The sequence below is a fragment of the Phlebotomus argentipes genome, unplaced genomic scaffold (assembly GCF_947086385.1).
Source record: "Phlebotomus argentipes unplaced genomic scaffold, Phlebotomus argentipes genome assembly contig_2, whole genome shotgun sequence".
Taxonomy (NCBI): domain Eukaryota; kingdom Metazoa; phylum Arthropoda; class Insecta; order Diptera; family Psychodidae; genus Phlebotomus; species Phlebotomus argentipes.
In genome coordinates, this window is record NW_026776162.1 from 1,739,102 (window position 1) to 1,757,724 (window position 18,623).

Below are 18,623 nucleotides of genomic sequence, written 5' to 3' on the forward strand. Positions count from 1 at the left end.
TCGGAATAGTCATAAAACACACGGTTTTTAGTAATTAGACAAGTATTTTTTATTAAACTCATGTAAGCAATAAATAAAATCTTTTACAATGCAGAGAATCCAAAGGAAAAAATTCATCGAGGTATTCTCAGAAAATTGCAATTCAATTATATTGTAATTTTTCGTCTTTGGGAGAGTAGCTTGTATCCAAAAAAAGTCATTAAATACAGTTTTTCCTCTACATTTCTTACAACTTTTGCTTTCATCGAAAATTCGCTTGAATATCATACCAAAAAATAAATTACTTCATATGGCACTTCTTCGGCATATTCATTGTTTTCAAATGAAATCAAGGATTATTCAACTCAAAAAATGCACCCATCGCTGGCTTATCAATCCTTTTCTCCACTTTCAATATTTTCACAATATAGCAATAAGAACGGTATTTCATAAAATTGATATTTTCCATTATTACCACTAAAAGTAGGGCTTCTGACTTTGATAGCTTATTAGGTAATCTCTTAAAATGTTTTCTCTTTCTCTCTCTCATCCTTATCTAAGAATATCACTTTGCAACTCAATACATTCAACTAATCCAATAAAGATTTAATTAATAATTTCTCAATATATAATTAATATATAGATATAAAAAGGAAGCGATACAAAGTACTTTTCTCTATTCTTTCCGCTCACAATGACACTCTCTCTCTCTCGTCCTTAATACTCCTTTTCTCAACTCCTCTCAGCAAAAGCGTTCACATGATTATTTCAGTTATGGATTTCACTTGCAATCTTCTAGGTGAAAAATAACTTCACAACTCAAAGAAATTGATAAGCACACGCATTTAAACTTACATTATTAGTGATAATATTTAAATAGGGTGAAGAAACATTGTAGAAATTAATATTCTTCGAGTATTTACTTTGTTGTTCAACGCTGCAGAAAGAAACTCTTTACCCATTTACTATGCATTAAAAATTATTTCAGGGTGTGTTTGTGTGTGTATCTTTCTACGTGATCTTATAACAACGTAGATCATTAGCTAGTTATGTCTCATTTGTAACTCTTTTTTTCACATTACATTGCTAGCATTATTCTTCATCTAATTGTTACTATATTTTCACTTGGTATCTCTTAAGATTAAGAACTGATGAATTACTTTTCTCTCCATCTTTACCGCGTTCTTGTTGATACCCTGCAGAGAAACACATGAGTTCTCATTAGAAAAAAATGTTCTTATTGGCACAAATGAAAAACTTTACCTTGAAGTTGGAGTTTTCTTTGGTGTTCCGTGCAGTTTAGTTGTCGTTCTTGTTGTCACAGCAGGAGTTGTGGGCGACGTATTAGTCGTGGTATATTTCCGGGGTGGAACAATCTTGCTCGGCGATCGAAGATTCTTACTCTCACTCTGCAGAGGCCTAATCGAAATCCAATGAACACCAATTAACACCTCACCTTGATTCCCCAAAAGACCTCAAATGCTACTCACTTGGCTGTCGGATAGCTGACTGGCCGGGGAATTCTCGATTTGGGCGCTGACGTGGGCGTTGATCCGCCACTCTTTGTCTCCAACTTATTCTCCTTCATGTCCTTCATGAGACCCTGGCTATCCTTGCTCAGCAGCTCCCACTGAATTTGCAGTCTTTTGAAACGATTGCTCTGGATTTTCTCCTGCTTCTCCTTCTCCGACACCGCATTCTTCGCCCTGGGCATCGCCATTGAGATGTTCGGTGAATTGGGGGGCGTCGTGAACGCCTTTCCAGCCATTTGTGGCATTGCCAGCAAATTGTTATTGATGATGTTATTGTTCCCACCATCAGGCGGATTGAATGACACCCTCTTCTGCACCAACGCACGACTCACTTCATTCCTCAGCTTCAGTCGATCGTACGGCTCCGTGACATTCTCAATGGACTCCAGAATATTCGCAATCTCCGCGTAGTATTTCAACTCAGACTTCGGCACATTGCTAAGGAAATTCTCCGCTCTGGTCCTCGCATCCATCTCCACATCCTTCTGCGGCGACGTGAACGGCGGCGTCTGACTCAAGCGCCCCGAGATCGCCCTGTTGAGCTCCAGATCATTCAATTCTGTCATGTAGTTGTAGTTGGTCTTGTTGAGTTTGACTGCATTGCAGTCATAATACTGCTTGGGATGCGGAAGCCGGTGATTATTGGGATCGATGTTGTTGTAGCCCGGATAGAGTGGCCGCGACCGGTACGGTAGTCTCTTGTCCACACTCTCATACTCCTCCGGGAAGTCTTCATTGCCATAGTACGGCATATCCTGTAGCGAGCGCCTCTTCTCCACCTGCGCTCTCTGCTCCTCCTCGATCATGCTGTTGCGCTTGTAGCGTGGCTTCGGTTGACTAGTGCCCCGCCTCAGAATGCCCTTGCGTCCCGTCGGCGGACGATCCAGATCACTCTCAATCTTGTTGCTATCGTATTGGTAAACGTACATGTTCCTCATGTTGTCATTGTTGTTCTCCAACTCAGAATCTGTGAGCAGAGTCGATGATCCCCGATAACCAGAGCTCGGCGGCTGATTTGTCGAACTAGAACTGCTGGAGGTGCACGTGCCCTGAACGTAGCTGGCACAATCGCAAGACAGCGGCCGAGAGGATCGCCGGAGAGGAGGTGTCATGGAGAAGAGAGGCTTTTGCGAAGTCATATCCACATCAAATTCATCCACATCATCCTCCACTTCTGGGATATTGCGCAGCATTCGCCGGTACTCTTTGGGCAGAAGCATCACCAGTGACTTCCAATCCACGATATGGTTGTACTTTCCCGTGGCAATGCTCTCAATGTCAGCCAGACTCTTCGGCCGCGGCCGCTTTTTGGCAGGCATCTCCAGTGGCGACAAGATCACCTCATTCTGCATCTCCAAGAAGTCCAAATTTGGCAGCGTATAGTTGGGATAGATCACATACACGGGCGCCGTCTTCTTCTCGTGCCTGTTGAGCTGCGCCAGGAAGGACGGTGGCACGACTTTCACGCGCTCCTTGGTCGGTGCCATTGGGAAGGACGTCTGCATGGACCTCGTGATCATGTCCAAGGACACCTTTGTCTTGTACACCTGAGTCAAGTTCTCACTGGTACGACTCGTGTCCGTCAGACTCTTATTCGCCTCCAGAGAATTGTTATTGTTGAGATTAAACACCGCCGGATGTTTGGGTTGGGTTCTAATATTGAGATTGCACTCCTTGTAGCTTCGCCGTGATGGTGAATCAAAGACTTCCTTGTACAGATCATTTGAGCGTTGTCGCCCACCCGCAGCCTTATTGTCCATGTTCACCTGCACATCGAGACTATCGTACTGACAACTGTCGTCATCGCCCTCCTCGTCGTGACGACTCAGAGCTGAGCACTTCCCAGAGTCATTCATGCTCCTCTTGCGCACGCGATTCTGCTCGGCAGACGAGGAAGAGTCACTGGGCCAGCATCCCGACGACACGTCCATGCAAGTGTCCGTGGAGTTGCTCTTCTGCTTGATGAACAGCTTCACCAGGCTGAACGACGGCTGGTTGGGCACATTCTCATTATTGCTACTGCTTTGAAGCGGTGCCGGACTATCACTGTCTGTCTCCGTGGACATTGGACAAATCACCCTCGGTAGTCTGCCAGTGGCCACAGAATTGCTCACTTGACTCACATTAAGCTGATTCACTTGGCCAGGATGCAAGCTCGGCATGCTCGAGCTCTTCCGCAGGATACAGTGAGGATTATGCCTGGGCGCGTGAGTCACAGACGTGTTATTATTCCCCGATGGATATCGCTGAAGCTGCGAACTGGCCGCCTTCTTCAGCTTACTCCACGTCGTGAAACCCGTGTCCGATCGTGACATGGACTCCAGCGCCTTCCTCCTCACCACCTCATCAATTTTCTGATGACGCGCACCGTGACGCATGTCCCCGTAGTAACTGTCCTCGGAATACGCTATGCTCCCCTCAAAGGCAATCGTGTAGTTGTCCTTGTTGGCTTTGCACGTCAGTATGATGTCCTCATTCGGATAGCCATCCATATCGAGTGAATCCACGCTGATGTGGGACTCCTTCACGGGCGAAAAGAGCAACTCAGACTTGCAGATTGACGTGTCGAATTCATTCTCCTGCCTCTTTCGCGATGGTATATTGAGGAGGGAGTGAATGTCTTCCGCCCGGAAACTCTCCATGTCCACTTCAGCCAAATTCACATCGATATTCTTCGCCAGATCTTCATAGTATGACACGTCTCCGATGCCGTTGTACGACGCCGACAGGGACGATAAAATGCTCTGATGAGGAACACCTTCTCGATACCTAGGGTGACAATGAAAGTAGGGCATTAGTCACATGACTATTGGAGTGATTTCAGGGAAGTCTTATCAATATTCTTGTTATCTATTCCACCAATTAAATACATAATATATATCTTTGACTCACATCAGAGGAAGTTTAAACATGCACTGAGTGTAGAGAGTGAAATTAACTTGTTTACCAGTACAATGGAGGGATCAAAGACTTTTACCCTAATCACCGATACTTTTTGCACGTCGGGTAAACGTGACAAGGAAAGAGAGAGAGAGAGAGAGGGAGAAAGAGAGTCTAGTCTTAACTGTGGGAATACTTACCCATAATCCAGAAACCACTGATAATCGGAGTTGTCGTGAGTGAAATCTTGCGATGAGGCAACAGAACATTGAAGCTGATTAACTGCATAATGTGGATTACTATTGTAATCCGCCTCGGGACTGGCCATCTTCTCAATTAATTTGTAGTCCAAGCTGTCCAGGAGCTGAGGATTCACCGCCACACCACGCAATGCGTTGTAGTTGCGATGAATGTTTGTCAGCACAATCTGGACGTTTGTCTTCAGATGCTCCTCAGTCAATCGCTTGCTGGCGATTGGCTCGAAATTATTATTGCCAATATCCTGTGCATTAGTGGCAATTGCGGCTGAAGCAGAGACACCACACGAGGCCGTCTTGGCGCACAAATTCAGTGCAACACTGGACAATGGAGCCTTACAATGTTGAGGAGATGTATTGGTTAGTCGTGACTTTTTACGGTATGTCTGCTCGGACATGCCACGCACGGATTTTTTGCCTGCAAAGAACAAGAACACACACACACTTTCGATTAGAATAGAAAGAGATTTTATGCGGTGACAGAGAAGAATAGGCAGTTAAAAAAATCAATACACAATGAACAGTGTTTTGGCTTCCACCGAAGTCAAGTACCTTTCTTCGCGCTCTGAAAGTCCACGTGACAAAAGAAATTATTTTCTTTTGTATCGCATTTTCGCGCCTTATTCATGGAAATGTTCCAGATTTTCATTAAACACACCATAAATACCAAAAGCATTAGATAAATTTGGTGGTGCTCTTGCAGAGAACTATAAACAACTCCAGTGACTAAATATGAGAGTCACTATAAAATATTGTCGAGTGATAATTTCACCATGATTTTTTTCTTCAGTCCCAGTACTTCTTATCTTCATTACACATCACATTAGGCTGTTATTTATAAGTTCCAGTAGACGTTTTACTTTACAACAATTTATCACTGCTTCACTTTTTATCAGTCCTGCTTCGAAATCATTCCCATGTTCATGTCTAAGATCACCACAAACACCACAAAAAACAATTCACAGCGTTCTTGATACGATTCAGCAGTGTGAAAACTGAAAAAAGTTCCCGGAAAAGGCATCCAATGAGTCAAAGAAATTATTGTGCTTCTCTCGCCCTGCGGACGCTCCCGAAGGCAAGAGGAGTGAAACTGTTGAAGCCACATGAGTCGCCCAAGTTGCAAGAGAGAAACATTATATTTTGGAATATGCTCGCCTCGCCGCCACCACAGAAAAAAGGCCCAATATAACCATGAGCGGATGTTTAATTCATGCTGATCTCTCACAATCACACACACGGAGATGCAGTGCCACACAGAATACGATCAGAAGATTACCAGCTAGGCACAAATAAGGCCCTTCCAACAATCACATCCATTCTTCACGATGCTCAAGCGCGAGAAGAACACTCTTGACAAGCCCATTGGATGAAAATTCTCAGACTCCTCACAAAATATATTACGTTATGGCGTGTTTTTCAGTCATCAATTACTCAAAAAACTGATATTATAATTTACGGTGGGAAATTGTAGGCGTTTGTAATTAACTCATTGCACATTGATTATGTGCCTCATACACAACTCATTGTACATGATTGCTTCTTCTTCCATATCGAATGCGTCGAGACTGACTGCAAGATGAGGCGCAACAAGAGAAGTAAAACAACCATTCACATCATTGTGAAAGTATTTACGCTCTTTCAAGTCTCAATCTCTTATAATCCAATTTGTGACTTTGTCAAACATCCAAATTTCGCCTATGGAAAGTCAGTGGAAATGCTTCGAATTACTATTTGTGTTCCGCATACAAAAAGTTAAGTAAAAACATTCCATACAAGTTGTTAAACACAAAATAACCATTGCTTTTGCAATGTTTTGCAAATACTGTGAGAATAATATGACTAAAATTGAGTCTTTACTTGTGCTCAAGACTTTTTCCGACCAATTTCAACACTTTTATTCTGATATTAATAAACGAATTGCCTTATTGTTCTTTCTGCCTACCATCATTCTTCCAATTGAAACATTGGAATATGAATGAAGTCTGCAAAAATAATCACAATTTTAATTACTCATCTTCTGTTTGACTGTTAAATTGACGCAAACATAAATCATAGACTGGGAATTCGAATGAAGAGGAGGAAATTGAAATTCCACCACCATAAATTAAATCCCAGGAGGAACTAAATTGAGGAAATGAAGCAATTGACGCTAAAACTAGCAAATGAAACTTCATCTTCTGCCATATTTACCCTTCGTCATAATCACAACAAAAGACGAGACTGCATTGTAATTGAAATTTGATTATGACTGTTTATATTATCCAAAGATGTGAACGAACATGATCTCAACACTCTCTCAGTCACACTTGAGCTTATTCTCCACCATCTTTGCACACACTCATTAAACTCCTCTTTCTCGTGTATTTCTGATAAAAGTGTGATGTGGTGAATAAGTGAGTTCGGGAGTCGAGAATGTGGCGATGAGTTCATACATTTGAATTGATGCCAATTGAGAGCAATTTAAAATAGACCAACCAGAGAGTGTTGTTATCAGGGTGAAGAGAGAGAGAGTGTTGTTCTGTTCTGGCGAAATACACACAACACAGCAGCAGACCAGCAGAACTCAAGTACACTCGCGAAAGTGCATATTGTAATGGTGACACGAGCGAGAAAACTAAATCTGTCCTTCCTCTATCAAAACATCCACACACTGGTGAACGCATCAAATCGTTCAGGCGAGAAATAAATCGATCCCTATTTCCTGCTTCGGTCCAATACAATTCGCCCCGAGAGTGACGGGCTCTCGTGGCATGAAATGTGGGTGAAGAGAAGCAGAAAAAAGGCAGAGAGCTGCAGAGATTTCTCGAGGAGATCACTACTCCACCTTCAATCATCAATTTATGGATACACAATGTATAAAGTCAATCATCATAGAAATGTCGCGTAGTTATATTTGAAATACAAGACGCTCCTCCACACCTTGTACAGAATCTCACACTCTGCCTTGTTCCCACGTTCATTCCCTCTCCTCATCTCTCACAAATGGCACTCATTCGAAGCTCATAATGAAGAAAAGTGGAACGGTGGAATTGGAGGAAAAGTCACTTGATCTTAACTAAATGGCTCTCTATTTCTTTTCGGCATGGCGACCATTCAAGTGGAAGACAGCATCATACGGTATAATGAATACACTTTTTTTCTTCTTCTCTCCAAACAGCACAAATTCATTAGGAAAATTCATGGTATAGACAACAACAACAACAGCATACACACGCGAGAAATGGAAAAAGTGTCCAAATGACATTCAGTCACCCTCATTTTCTTTCTCTCACTCAAAAACTCCCACTTTATAAGAGTAAATATTTCACATGGTGTATCTCACGAGGAATTTATGGGAAAACTCTCCATCAACTCATCAAGGGAGAGTTCCTCAACATCGAGGGATCCTCAGCGGTGTTTATCCATTTACAAAATACTGCTGAGGTTCTTTCTCAGCATTTGGGGAGACTTTTTCCCAGAGCCCACCAAATAATCAGTGCGGTGAAGAGAGCTCAACATGCCAGTTGATAATTACACCAGCACCAATTTATATAATTCCCCAATTGCTTCACTCCACGCACTCCCCCAATGTTTTTCTCAAATAACAAATAAATACCAAATCACGAGCACACACCCTTTCGATCCCTAACAGTAGCTCTCCCTCTAAATGCACCACAAAATCTCTTTTATTTTATTAGCTCGATGAAAAACCGGGAGGGAAGTGAAAAAGCCCGCGAGAGAGATCATCAAACCAATATAATCGGACCGATGCTACTGGAATACTAAAACATCTCTCTGGCTTCTGGGCTGAGTTTTCCTCTCTCTCTCTCACAATATCACCCAGCATCTCATCGAGCAACTCTACAGTGGTGTTTATTAGTAAAAATACACTTGTTTCAAATATAGATCGCTCTTTTCTCCCGCATCGCGCGCGCAAACACACAATCTGTGATCTCTTTTTCATACAATCATATTCACAATTTTTATTCGTGCGTGAGCCAAAAAACTCTGCCCTCATCTCACTACTTTACTCACCTGATATGAATTATTCGAAATGCCATATAGAGATTCGTCACAGCAAAGATCCGCTTCTATCAAAAGTCTTCCGCATACAAAATCGAAGATGATCTCTGGAAGAAAGAACAAAAAAAAATATTCTTAGAAAAATTCTCTCTCCAACTCTTTCATGTACAATATTTTTCTGTGATCATTGCAGGACTTATTCATAAAACACCAAAATAGAAATCTATTCAAAAACGAAAAAGTCAACAAAGATGTTGTATTGAAGCGTGGCGCTTTTATTTTCTGTGTTCTGGGAATGAATTTTACTGTTTTCTTACGCATTTTCATCATGGTTTTATTCTTAACACTACATTATTTTTCTTCTTCTCTCGGTTTTTCTCCAGCACAAGAGAGTGGGCTTATGGCATACGCAATCACACTCGGGTCTTCTAGAGTGAGATTGAGAGAGAAAGGCCGGAAAGGTTTTCACAGTATAACATGTTGGTAAAGTGAATAAATTTCTCTCCTAAAATTCTATAAATATGCCATTGCCGAAAATAGAACCTTTGCTGTCCGCATCGTCGTATTTTCCCATTATTATTATTATGTTGTGTGTTAGAATCAAGAACAAGAACACTGTGTAGCAGTTACGCTCTATGGAATGAGTCGTTTGAATAAAATATTCCCTATCAAATAGATAGACTGAGTGAAATGATGAGACAATTTTGACGATAAACTTGTAAAAATAGCATATTTGTCTAACAATTTTATAGCTTAGCCGTGTGTCTTTCCAATAAAAACAGCAGTTCTATCTCAATTAATGCTTCAAAGAATTCCCCTGAATGATGACAATCGTCATTTAGGGAACATAAAAAGTCGAAAAGACATAATTATCCCATGGAATGCATTATCACCATGACGAGAGACACCCTCAGACAATAAAAGATACAAAAATTCTTCAGCTATATACACACAATATTTACAATATTTATTGCATGAAATGAATCACTGTGGAGGAGCATTTTCTAAAAATACTGCCTCATATCGTAAAGACAAAAACGAAAATGAATTTTTATTGTATATCGTTTTCTTTCTCCTCCACGATGTTTCGTCAAAAAATATTTTGTACTTTATTTTCGAATCTCACTCTCGTGGCTTCGAGGATGATCATCAAGCTCATCTCTCCTTCTCTATCTCTCGCTATGCTCCTTTTTCCGACAGCCTCTCACAGTTTATAGTTACACAGTGGATGGCATATTGCTCATAATTTCTCCAATTTTATGTTGTTGTATTCATCGGGGAGGCACATTATGAAAATACATACTTTTCCATCTGTGGATCGTTCATATGAAAACATCGGGAATAGCATGACAAAATGTACACAAACTGTGTGTGTCCATTAATAAAAGGGCGGAATAGGAGAGAGACGAGAAAGAGAGTTTGCGCTTTGAACACTCTAAATTAATGGTTTCAGTATAGAATGCATGACACTTTTGCAAAAGCAATACCATTTATTGAGCCTCACACTAAACGCCCAAGGCTAAGAAGTACATAAAAACATCAGCCTTGTTAAGGAAATATGATAACAGTCATAAACCTGACAATTAATTAGCTCGAGGACAGTAGCAAAACCACCAACAAGTCTCAACTTTAGCACTTTTCTTATTCCAAATCTAAAATTCTTTCGTAAGCCACCCAAAAACCATCTTCTCCGCATAACAAAACAGCTTTTCCAGGGAAAGAAAAACAGTTGCTAAGTGAAAAATCTCATAATTACACTCGAGAAAAGTAATTATTACATTCTCGAACAATAGTAAATCTTGCTGCGAAAAAAACGAACAATCTCTCATGGCACAAGAATTGCATGTTGAGATGAGACAAACATATATAACATATTTAACGAGTACACATTGACGACTTTAATTGAGCGCCTTCCAACCCTTCCACACCACTCCCTGCCTTTTAAAATTAATATCGTGTTCGTTCATACTGTCGAGACACACTCTCGTCAAATTACTCGCTACAATTCCCTCCCAGAGAGTCACAAGAGAATGGAGACGTTTATGGCTTGAGAAGCTAAACACAAAGTATATGAATTCAATAGTTTGGAATGCGTGAAGAGAAATCACAAATTGTCTTCAATCTTGCGAATTTCTTGGGCATTTAGTGCTCACTCGAGACCCCCTAAAATCATACCAATTCGACTTGGTTTTATTTTTTGCTCCCCCTCTTTTGCACACGACCAAAGCAATATGCTTCGCCAAAACTTTGCCACACGCCTTCGGGAAGTGAGTCGGAAGGGTGCCGAAATTTGGTCTATAATGTCATCAAGTGACGTCACTCATAATCATACCCGAATGATTCATACTTTTTACCAATAAATATACAACTTTGTACGCTCTGTCCCTCCATTTCTACGCACACACGCGCGCACACTTTGTCGCCAACATCAAAAGTTGAAGAAATTGTGCAAGAGTTCGCAAGGAAAGCAAGAAAAATCGCAACATTGGCAAACATTCAACACTATGACGGAGTCTCAATTTGGAAAAATCAATGCAATCTCATACCAAATTTTGCCACTTTCTTTTTCCTCAATCACCATCACCACTCTTTTGCGTATCGCTTTGATCTCTGTTACTCAACACTCAATTCCACTTGTAATTCCACTGGGACGATGTTTGTCCCACCGAAAGGCAATGTTTTTATTACATTTTCGACCCTCGAAGGGAGCAAAAAAGCCAGATTCTTCGCGGAACTCGAACTGTGCACAAGAAAACGAGTAAAATCTTCCATGAAAAGTGTAGAGATTTCCCCTCATTCTGTGGACTTCGCTCACCTCTCTCGAGCACCCTTATGGAGGGATGTGATTGGACGCCACAGAGGCGGAGGAATGTCTCTCAGGGGTTTCGAAGGATACTCATCAGGACGTTCCTGTTCCTTCTCTATAAACAGAAATTCTAGTATTTCAAAAATCTTGCCTTCCATGCGAAAACATTAGGCATTTGCCGGATGAACCGAGTCTTCCAGAGGAAGTTTGATCTTCAAATAATAAGCCCCCAATTCAGAGGATCGCCAAAATCAAAACAGTGAGCCATTGTTGTTTCATTGAATGCTCCTCTGGAGGAATTAATTGCCAATGTGATCAACAAATATAGCAACTGTGAATTCAAACAGCCTTGGCGGAATATAATTACCGATCGCCCACCAGAATTTCGATTCTTTCTGCTTGCATTGGAGCTCCCATTTGGGAAGTGTGAGCCTCCATGAGCGGAATTGCAAATAGGAGCAACGCGAGCCGCCTCTGTTCGCCCTCCAAAAAGCGCACGTACGATGACTCAGTGCCCGGAGAGAGTGCGGATCAATAGAGTGGCGCACTTGCGTGGACCAGGACTCTCTCCGAGGGGGCCCGCGGTGGCGCAGGCGCCATCGCCGCTGGGCAGGCATAGAATGTAGGGCGAGACGAGCGTCGGAGATGCTCCGCGGAGTCGGTGGCTTCGCTGGATGCCCATGATTCCGATAGTGAAACAACACACAACCAATTATTTCCAGAGCGACTCTCGCCAGGAATGCCGAGCATCAAACCGAGCAACCTCATCGCAATTGTCTGCTAATTGCATAGCAAGATTGCTGAGCATTCCACGCAGAGTTCCTCATTTGATCTGCCAGCGACACTGATTAGCGCCAAGGGGGCAAAAAGACTCAATTTTCTACTTTCCCGTGTTATGGCGCCTCGAGGCAACAAATTGCCAATTTCACTCAAATGTTCGCCTTCAGATCGTCCATTAATCTACCGCGATTCACTGATCTTTCCCGTGGTGCAAGTACTATTTCAGCACCTCTTCCCCAATGTTTATTTGAGAAGACATTATGATTATCTCAGGAAATTCCTTTTGGCTGATTCGGAGAAAAGAGAGGGGGATTTCTTATAGGAACGCAGAAACACTTACAGATCAAGCGGAAAGTCTCCAAATCTCACTCCTCATCCCAGACAGTTGCCTCCTCTGTGTGGTCCACTATCACTTTACCATTGATTTACCCAATTTATCCAATAAATTCAATAATCTATTCCATCCAGCGAGCAGCACGAGAAATTCGCGAAAATAAAAGTGCCAACTGCGATGTCAAACTGACACTGTAAAAGATTTCGAAAAATATCGCGATATTCTCGCCGTTCTCGCCTTTCTCGATTCCCGTTCCCGGCATTTCGGAGCGCCGTCGAGATTGCTTGTCAGTTGTGGCGTTTAGCGGTGTAAACAAAAACAGCAGAAGCCGTGGAGGAAATTAAAGGAGTACATCCCAAGAAAATGGCTCGTGGGCGGAAGAAAAATAAGATTGAGGAAGTGGAGAAGCCTCGAGGCTTCGATCGGGCGCTGGAATTTGAGAAAATAGTCGGTAAGTTGCTGGGAAAGCCAATGTTATTGTTTGTATTTACACAAAGCAAATCTTCAATATTTACTGTACTTTGCAGGTTCCACCTTGGCTAATGGGGAATTCTTCTTCCTTGTAAAGTGGCAAAACTGCACGGAATTGGATTTGATGACATCGCAAGAGCTGAACGAGAGAATTCCGCAAGACATGATAAAGTATTATGAAACTCATGGCGAACTAATGAAGCGATTCAAGAATCGCGTGAAGCTCGAGGGACGTGCAAAGGCAGCAATGACTCTGCCGACAGATGGGAAGAAGCCGAGCGACTCAGATTTCACAGTCGAAGTCAAGGTGGATAATTCCGGAGAGGACGGCAAATTTTCGATGAAAATTAATAAGCAGGAGGCAAAAACTGATATTCCCATGGAACAATAAGCATAACAAGAATAAGAATAAAGTGGAAATCAATCGTAGGAATGGTAGAATAGTTCATTTGGTTCAGTCCAGACACGCGATAGCCTACGCGTAATGAGTTCGATGTTCGAAATCTTTCCAATAGCGACGACTATAGTCGTCTCTTTCTAGCTCATGGGAAATTTAGAAAACATTCAAGAGACTTCCAGAGTGTCATTGTTTGAAGAATCTGTGCAATTTTCTCTAGCAATTTCGGGCAAAATGCCTAAGAAAATGGGAGAAAACACTAAGGCTGTGGAGGCGCGCGAGCGCAAGCTGCAGGCGAAGAAGGCGCTCAACGAGAAAATTGCCAAGGAGAAAGAGGACGCGTTGTGGCATGATGACGGTGAGAGAGATAACCCCAAGGTTGTTTATCTGGTTTACCTCCGGAAGCCTAATGGAATTTTCCCGCTGTTTATCCGTGCAGATAAGAATCTGGCCAAGAAGAAGCAGAAGAAGGAGGAGGAGGAGCGCAGGAAGGCTGAGCAATTGCGGAAAAAGGCTGAGAATAAGCAACTCCTCGAAGAGGAGATGAGCTCCATCAAGACGACAGGGAAGCCCTCGATCCAGAAGATTACCCGCGCACAGATCCAGAAGGAGGTGGAGACCAGAAACAAGAATATCGAAGCTATCAATAAACCGCCGAAGATCAAGGAGCCTGTGCTGGAGGAGAATCTGAACAGGGTGAATCTGGACAGCACCGTGGCCACGACTGTTGACGAAGCGATCGCCGCGCTGAGTATGAAGGACGACGCTCTGGACAAGCATCCGGAGAAGCGAATGAAGGCCGCCTTCAAGGCGTTCGAGGAGGAGAACATGACTAGGATCAAGCTGGAGAATCCCACGATGAAGTTGTCGCAGTGGAAGCAGCTGCTCTTCAAGGAATGGACACGCTCTCCGCAGAACCCCATGAATAGACCGCAGTGAGAAAAAAGATACTGACATGTTTTCTATCTTTACAAAATACCATTTATTATTTATCAAATTGTCATAAATTATTTTCTCTTTATCGGACTACAATATCCAATTCTCTTAAGTTTATTCCTCATTCGCGACCCGAACAAGTGAAGTATTCCCTTCAGGTGGTTCCAATATTCCGAATATTTCACCTTGTTCATCCTTTTCCTCTTACTATTTTCTGTGGTTGCTGCGTTATTCCTTTCCGTTTTGTGTTAATTCTATAACTCAACTTCGGCTGACTTTCGCTTTTTTTACTCTTTCTTTTTCTCCTCTTCCTTTTCATTTTAAATAAATTATACAAAAAATCAGTCTGAGTTCGCAATGTTATTCGAGGGAGAGATGCTCGTGTCCAGTATCAATCTCTCTCTATTTACCTCTTTATCAATTCGCAACGGATGATTTTCGTGTTAGAATTATCGAAATAAATTATGTTTCTTACAAATTAATCTTCCCTAGAGGTCCTACTTATCTCCTGCTCGTCGTGGTTGTGTCCACATCGGCATTCTCCTCGTCAAACGCCTCTCCCTCCTCCTCGTCGTCGTCCATGCTGCCAAAGAGAGCGTCCAGAGTCTGCTCGAAGCTGCTCATCTCCGACTTGATGGGTTCCTCCGTTCGCGCCTCCTCAGTCGTGGACGCGGGCGTTTCTCTGATCTCCGCACTCGACTGCACATTCTGCGAGTGGTGAGGATCAGACGGGTAGATGGGCTTGAAGCCACTCAAGTATTCAGGCTGGAACGCTTCCAGGTCGAACCTCTTCGTCACGAGTTCAGCGGAGTTGAACTCAGTCTCCTTGACGTCCACATCGGCGCGGTCAATCTTGTTGTTGGTGTCTGAAAAGATCAAAAGAAACCTTCAGAGTCCTGATCTTCAGTACCTTTCGTGCAAACAAACCTCTGTAGGGATCTGTCACCGTGCCGAGATTTATGCTGGGGAAGAAAGGCGCCTGGAAGTCCTGCTGATAGTGTTCATTCCTCAGCGGATACTCATGATCGTCCCGCACGAAGGAAGCCTCAGTCTGCGTCTCCCTGATCTCCGAGATGACTGCATGACCGTAGTTGGGCATTGAGAACCTGTCATCAGGACGCCGGTGGAAGTGATTGGACTCCGTGGGAGTGTAGGCGATGGCAATGGGTCGATCAGTGACTCTCGTGAGCGTGCTGGAGATCTTCTGATCGGCCGGAGGACCCATTGGCTCCTCGCCAATATTGTACATGCTGTGCGAATGCTCCTCATTTACCTTCTGAAGCGTCAGCGGAACCTTCTTCCCCATTTCTCCAGCAGATTTGGGATCTGGCTGCTCCATGAAGTACGGAAAGTGTCCTTTCGGTGGCTTCGGTTTGTACTTGGAGCCCAGAATTGGCTCCTGCTCGTGGTGGATAATTGTGAATGGAGTGTTCTGATAATCACCACCATTGTGAGACATTGAGCTAATTTCCGACGGTGGCAGTGGCAGCTGATCTCCTCTCTGGCCAATGACGATGGGATCCTCTGTCTCTGGGCCAGATTTGATGGGATACACCACATACACAGGACTCTTCTCGCTTCCGCCCAGCTTCACTCCGTGATTAGGCTGACCCACATTTATCGCTGCAGTCACATTCTGAGCCTGGCTGCTTCCTGGTCCTGAAATCATGAAATAACATCAATCTCACTGTTTCAAAAACTACTCAAATCGCCTACCTTGCAGAAGCTTTTTGGTCTGCATCATTTGCAATGTGACCACAGGTTCCAGCTTGGGTCTCTCCTGATCATTCCGCTCCATCAGCTTCGATCTCGGCGGCAATTTGAAGAAGTTCTCATTGTCATATGCAGGAGGAGGCACAATTCCACGAGGCGGAGGAATACTGTCCGGATGGCTGGGATGCTGCTGTGCCACTGGGAAGCCATCGATGAACTTGCGCGGCGGCAGAGATTGAGCGTACAAGCGGTCAGGACCAGGAATCGGGCCCTGCGGCAATCTCGGTGGAGGAAGTCTGTAAATTCTTCTGTGCGGTTCGCTGTGATTGAAGTCAATTGGTCTCACTCCAGGAGCGATCTTCGACGCGAAGTGATTGGGCAAAGGAGTTCTCCTGATGGGGAAAGAAGGCGGTGGCGGAGGCACTGGATGATGAATTCCAATGTCTTGAGGACGCCTATTGGGAGAGACTCGCTGAACGCCAACTTCCTTGTTGTACGGATGACCGTGAGAGACTTTAGCATTTGGTCGGAATTGAGGCAGAATATTCGGCAGAGGTCTGTCGATCATCGGCCTATGTACTGGCGGGACGGATTTCCTGTGTCCTCCATCAGGGCCGTAGAGGAAGTGAGGCGGCGGATGTGGTCTGTTAAAGCCCTGAATGTACTGATTGCCCGGAATCGCATTGGGTCTCTGATGAGTCGCTGATCCCTCAAGTGGTGGCGTCAAGTTGTCGGCGAGTGTGGGTTGCGGATTTGGAAAGTCATTTTCGCTGGGCTTCTGAATAGGTTCATCACTGCCAAAGACAATTCTCGTGCCCACTTGCTTCGAATCGAAAGTTGATCCCAGTTCCGCATTGACTGTGGCCACAGGGAGTTTCTCATTCGGCGGAAAAACAACAATTTGGTGATGAGGCAGAGCCACCGGCGCTGAATGTCCATTTGGAATGGTGATCTCATTGTTATAAGTGCCCGTGATGACTGGGGCATTCTCGAAAGCCTCCATCTGCTGATCCGTGGCGCTGGGGAAGCGAACGCTGGTGCTTTTGTACTCATGAGGCTTTATCTGGATGCTGGGCATCGTGGTGAATCCGTGTGGTCTCTGGGAACTATGCTGAGTGTCGAAGATCGGTGCCTGTTCGGCGCTGCCCACAAATATACCTGCACTGCTGGACTCTCCAACCGATTGCTGACTGCCCAGAACGAAAGAGGCTGAATTCTGATCCGGCGAAATTACGATGTTGTTCATGCTGGAGACTGGTTGATAGGGCATGACATTGAGATTGGGTCTCTGCACCTCATACTTCACATAGTCATCGTGGTGGAATTGAGCCCCGCCCGAGTTCTTAATATGTCCGATCGGCTGCTCCTTAATCCTTTCGCTGCTACTCTCATGCTGAATGGCATTCGAATGAGTCGCAATCTCCTCATCGGACTCCTCAATCTCATCGTCTGAGAATGAGTTGAAGAGGTCGGACAGAGTCATGGTCTTCTTATCTGTTGACTGCGCTGTGTCGGAGTTCGGAGGGAAGCGCACTGGAATGGTGGCAGGAGCGCTTGGAGAAGGTGAATTGGATGTTGAGGTCACTTTAGGCTGACTGGCGGTGCTCGGAGGCACAGGAGTCGTCGAGCGTGTGACTTCCACAGTTGACTGCTTCTGCAGATCCTCAAAGAGGGGCTTCGGCGTATACTCATACTTCGTTGGTCCCCGCGGCGGCTTTGTCTGGGGCCTCGTCTGGTACACGGGAGTCGTCGAAGGATAGGTTCTCCTGGGCGGTGTGGTTGTGATTGGCGTCGGAGTTGTGGCGCTCACAGACGGTCTTCGGCGGAAGATTGTCGTGGGAGTCGTGGTCGTTGTGCTGCTGGTCGTGGTGGAAACCCTAGTAGTCGAGGGAGTCGTGGAGGAAAGTGTTGTCGTAGTGAATGAGGATGTTGTCGGTCGCTCTGTTGACCTAATTGTCGAAGTGAAAGGCTTCGTGCTGCTGAATAATTTAGTTGTCGTGGACTGCTTCTGCGAACTCGTGTAGTATTTTGGACTGGATGTCGTGCTGGTCGTGTAATTTTTATGATTGCTCACGTAGTTCTTATTGTTGCCCTGATACTTTAGATTTGCGTATGATGACGACACGAGCGGATAGACGGACTTTGCGCTCGAGTACTTCACAGGGAGATTGAGGAAGTCGTGGAAATTTGGTGTGATTTCATTGGGGCCGAGCGGATGGATATCTGTGGCCTTCTCTTTGCTGCCTTCTGGCACATTGCTGATGAAATTTTCCAATCCAGCAGACTTTTTAGCACTGAAATCCAATTTTCCCGAGATGGGATCCTTCTCCACATAGAATGGCTTTCCCTCGTTGAAGATGTGCTTTGGCAGAATGTAACTGGGAATTAAATCATCGTCCTCGTACGATGTCTCCATGGCCACACTATCGCCCACCGTGGTGGACTCCACATCTGCGCTCACCACCAAGTAGTTGATGATGAAAGACAAGACAATTGCCTTCCATAGTGTTGTCAAATGAGGCATCTTTCCGGCCCT

The 18,623-nt window shown here is 44.2% G+C and overlaps 4 protein-coding genes across 6 annotated transcripts; 2 read left to right on the top strand and 2 right to left on the bottom strand.

Annotated features, from left to right (window-relative positions):
• Positions 1–24: 24 nt before the first annotated feature.
• On the bottom strand, positions 25–12,740 carry LOC132263578 (uncharacterized). Of its 3 annotated transcripts, none has more exons than XM_059763419.1 (6): positions 12,577–12,740; positions 8,663–8,757; positions 4,592–5,066; positions 1,470–4,280; positions 1,243–1,398; positions 25–1,175 (listed from the first exon to the last, which is right to left on the bottom strand). In XM_059763419.1, exons 3-6 carry the CDS (start codon positions 5,044–5,046, stop codon positions 1,154–1,156), a joined length of 3,444 nt encoding a protein of 1,147 aa, XP_059619402.1. In that variant the 5' UTR covers positions 5,047–5,066; positions 8,663–8,757; positions 12,577–12,740; the 3' UTR covers positions 25–1,153. The 3 variants fall into 3 exon arrangements, with proteins under 3 accessions (XP_059619402.1, XP_059619411.1, XP_059619393.1); XM_059763428.1 differs by lacking the exon at positions 12,577–12,740 and adding an exon at positions 11,197–11,423; XM_059763410.1 differs by lacking the exons at positions 8,663–8,757; positions 12,577–12,740 and adding exons at positions 5,201–5,643; positions 8,262–8,398.
• A 96-nt stretch (positions 12,741–12,836) lies between these two features.
• Positions 12,837–13,491, top strand: LOC132265001 (uncharacterized). The gene is made up of 2 exons (XM_059765376.1): positions 12,837–13,021; positions 13,098–13,491. The coding sequence occupies exons 1-2, from the start codon at positions 12,934–12,936 to the stop codon at positions 13,430–13,432; spliced, it is 423 nt and encodes a 140-aa protein (XP_059621359.1). The 5' UTR covers positions 12,837–12,933; the 3' UTR covers positions 13,433–13,491.
• A 58-nt stretch (positions 13,492–13,549) lies between these two features.
• Positions 13,550–14,431, top strand: LOC132265000 (coiled-coil domain-containing protein 124). The gene is made up of 2 exons (XM_059765374.1): positions 13,550–13,796; positions 13,878–14,431. Exons 1-2 carry the CDS (start codon positions 13,586–13,588, stop codon positions 14,375–14,377), a joined length of 711 nt encoding a protein of 236 aa, XP_059621357.1. The 5' UTR covers positions 13,550–13,585; the 3' UTR covers positions 14,378–14,431.
• Positions 14,432–14,875: 444 nt separating this feature from the next.
• Positions 14,876–18,611, bottom strand: LOC132264844 (uncharacterized). Its single transcript, XM_059765173.1, has 3 exons — positions 16,091–18,611; positions 15,285–16,033; positions 14,876–15,226 (listed from the first exon to the last, which is right to left on the bottom strand). The coding sequence occupies exons 1-3, from the start codon at positions 18,609–18,611 to the stop codon at positions 14,876–14,878; spliced, it is 3,621 nt and encodes a 1,206-aa protein (XP_059621156.1).
• Positions 18,612–18,623: the final 12 nt, after the last annotated feature.

Excerpts from the sequence above, each read along its gene's own strand:
- LOC132263578 (XM_059763410.1), bottom strand. The coding sequence starts at position 5,324 with ATGCTTTTGGTATTTATGGTGTGTTTAATGAAAATCTGGAACATTTCC. Across the intron at positions 5,067-5,200 it reads CTTTCAGAGCGCGAAGAAAG|GCAAAAAATCCGTGCGTGGC; the intron begins GTACTTGACTTC and ends TGTTCTTTGCAG. Across the intron at positions 4,281-4,591 it reads CAGTGGTTTCTGGATTATGG|GTATCGAGAAGGTGTTCCTC; the intron begins GTAAGTATTCCC and ends TTGTCACCCTAG.
- LOC132265001 (XM_059765376.1), top strand. The coding sequence starts at position 12,934 with ATGGCTCGTGGGCGGAAGAAAAATAAGATTGAGGAAGTGGAGAAGCCT. Across the intron at positions 13,022-13,097 it reads GGAATTTGAGAAAATAGTCG|GTTCCACCTTGGCTAATGGG; the intron begins GTAAGTTGCTGG and ends TGTACTTTGCAG.
- LOC132265000 (XM_059765374.1), top strand. The coding sequence starts at position 13,586 with ATGGGAAATTTAGAAAACATTCAAGAGACTTCCAGAGTGTCATTGTTT. Across the intron at positions 13,797-13,877 it reads CGCGTTGTGGCATGATGACG|ATAAGAATCTGGCCAAGAAG; the intron begins GTGAGAGAGATA and ends TTATCCGTGCAG.
- LOC132264844 (XM_059765173.1), bottom strand. The coding sequence starts at position 18,611 with ATGCCTCATTTGACAACACTATGGAAGGCAATTGTCTTGTCTTTCATC. Across the intron at positions 16,034-16,090 it reads GACCAAAAAGCTTCTGCAAG|GACCAGGAAGCAGCCAGGCT; the intron begins GTAGGCGATTTG and ends TCATGATTTCAG. Across the intron at positions 15,227-15,284 it reads GAGGTTTGTTTGCACGAAAG|ATTGACCGCGCCGATGTGGA; the intron begins GTACTGAAGATC and ends ACCAACAACAAG.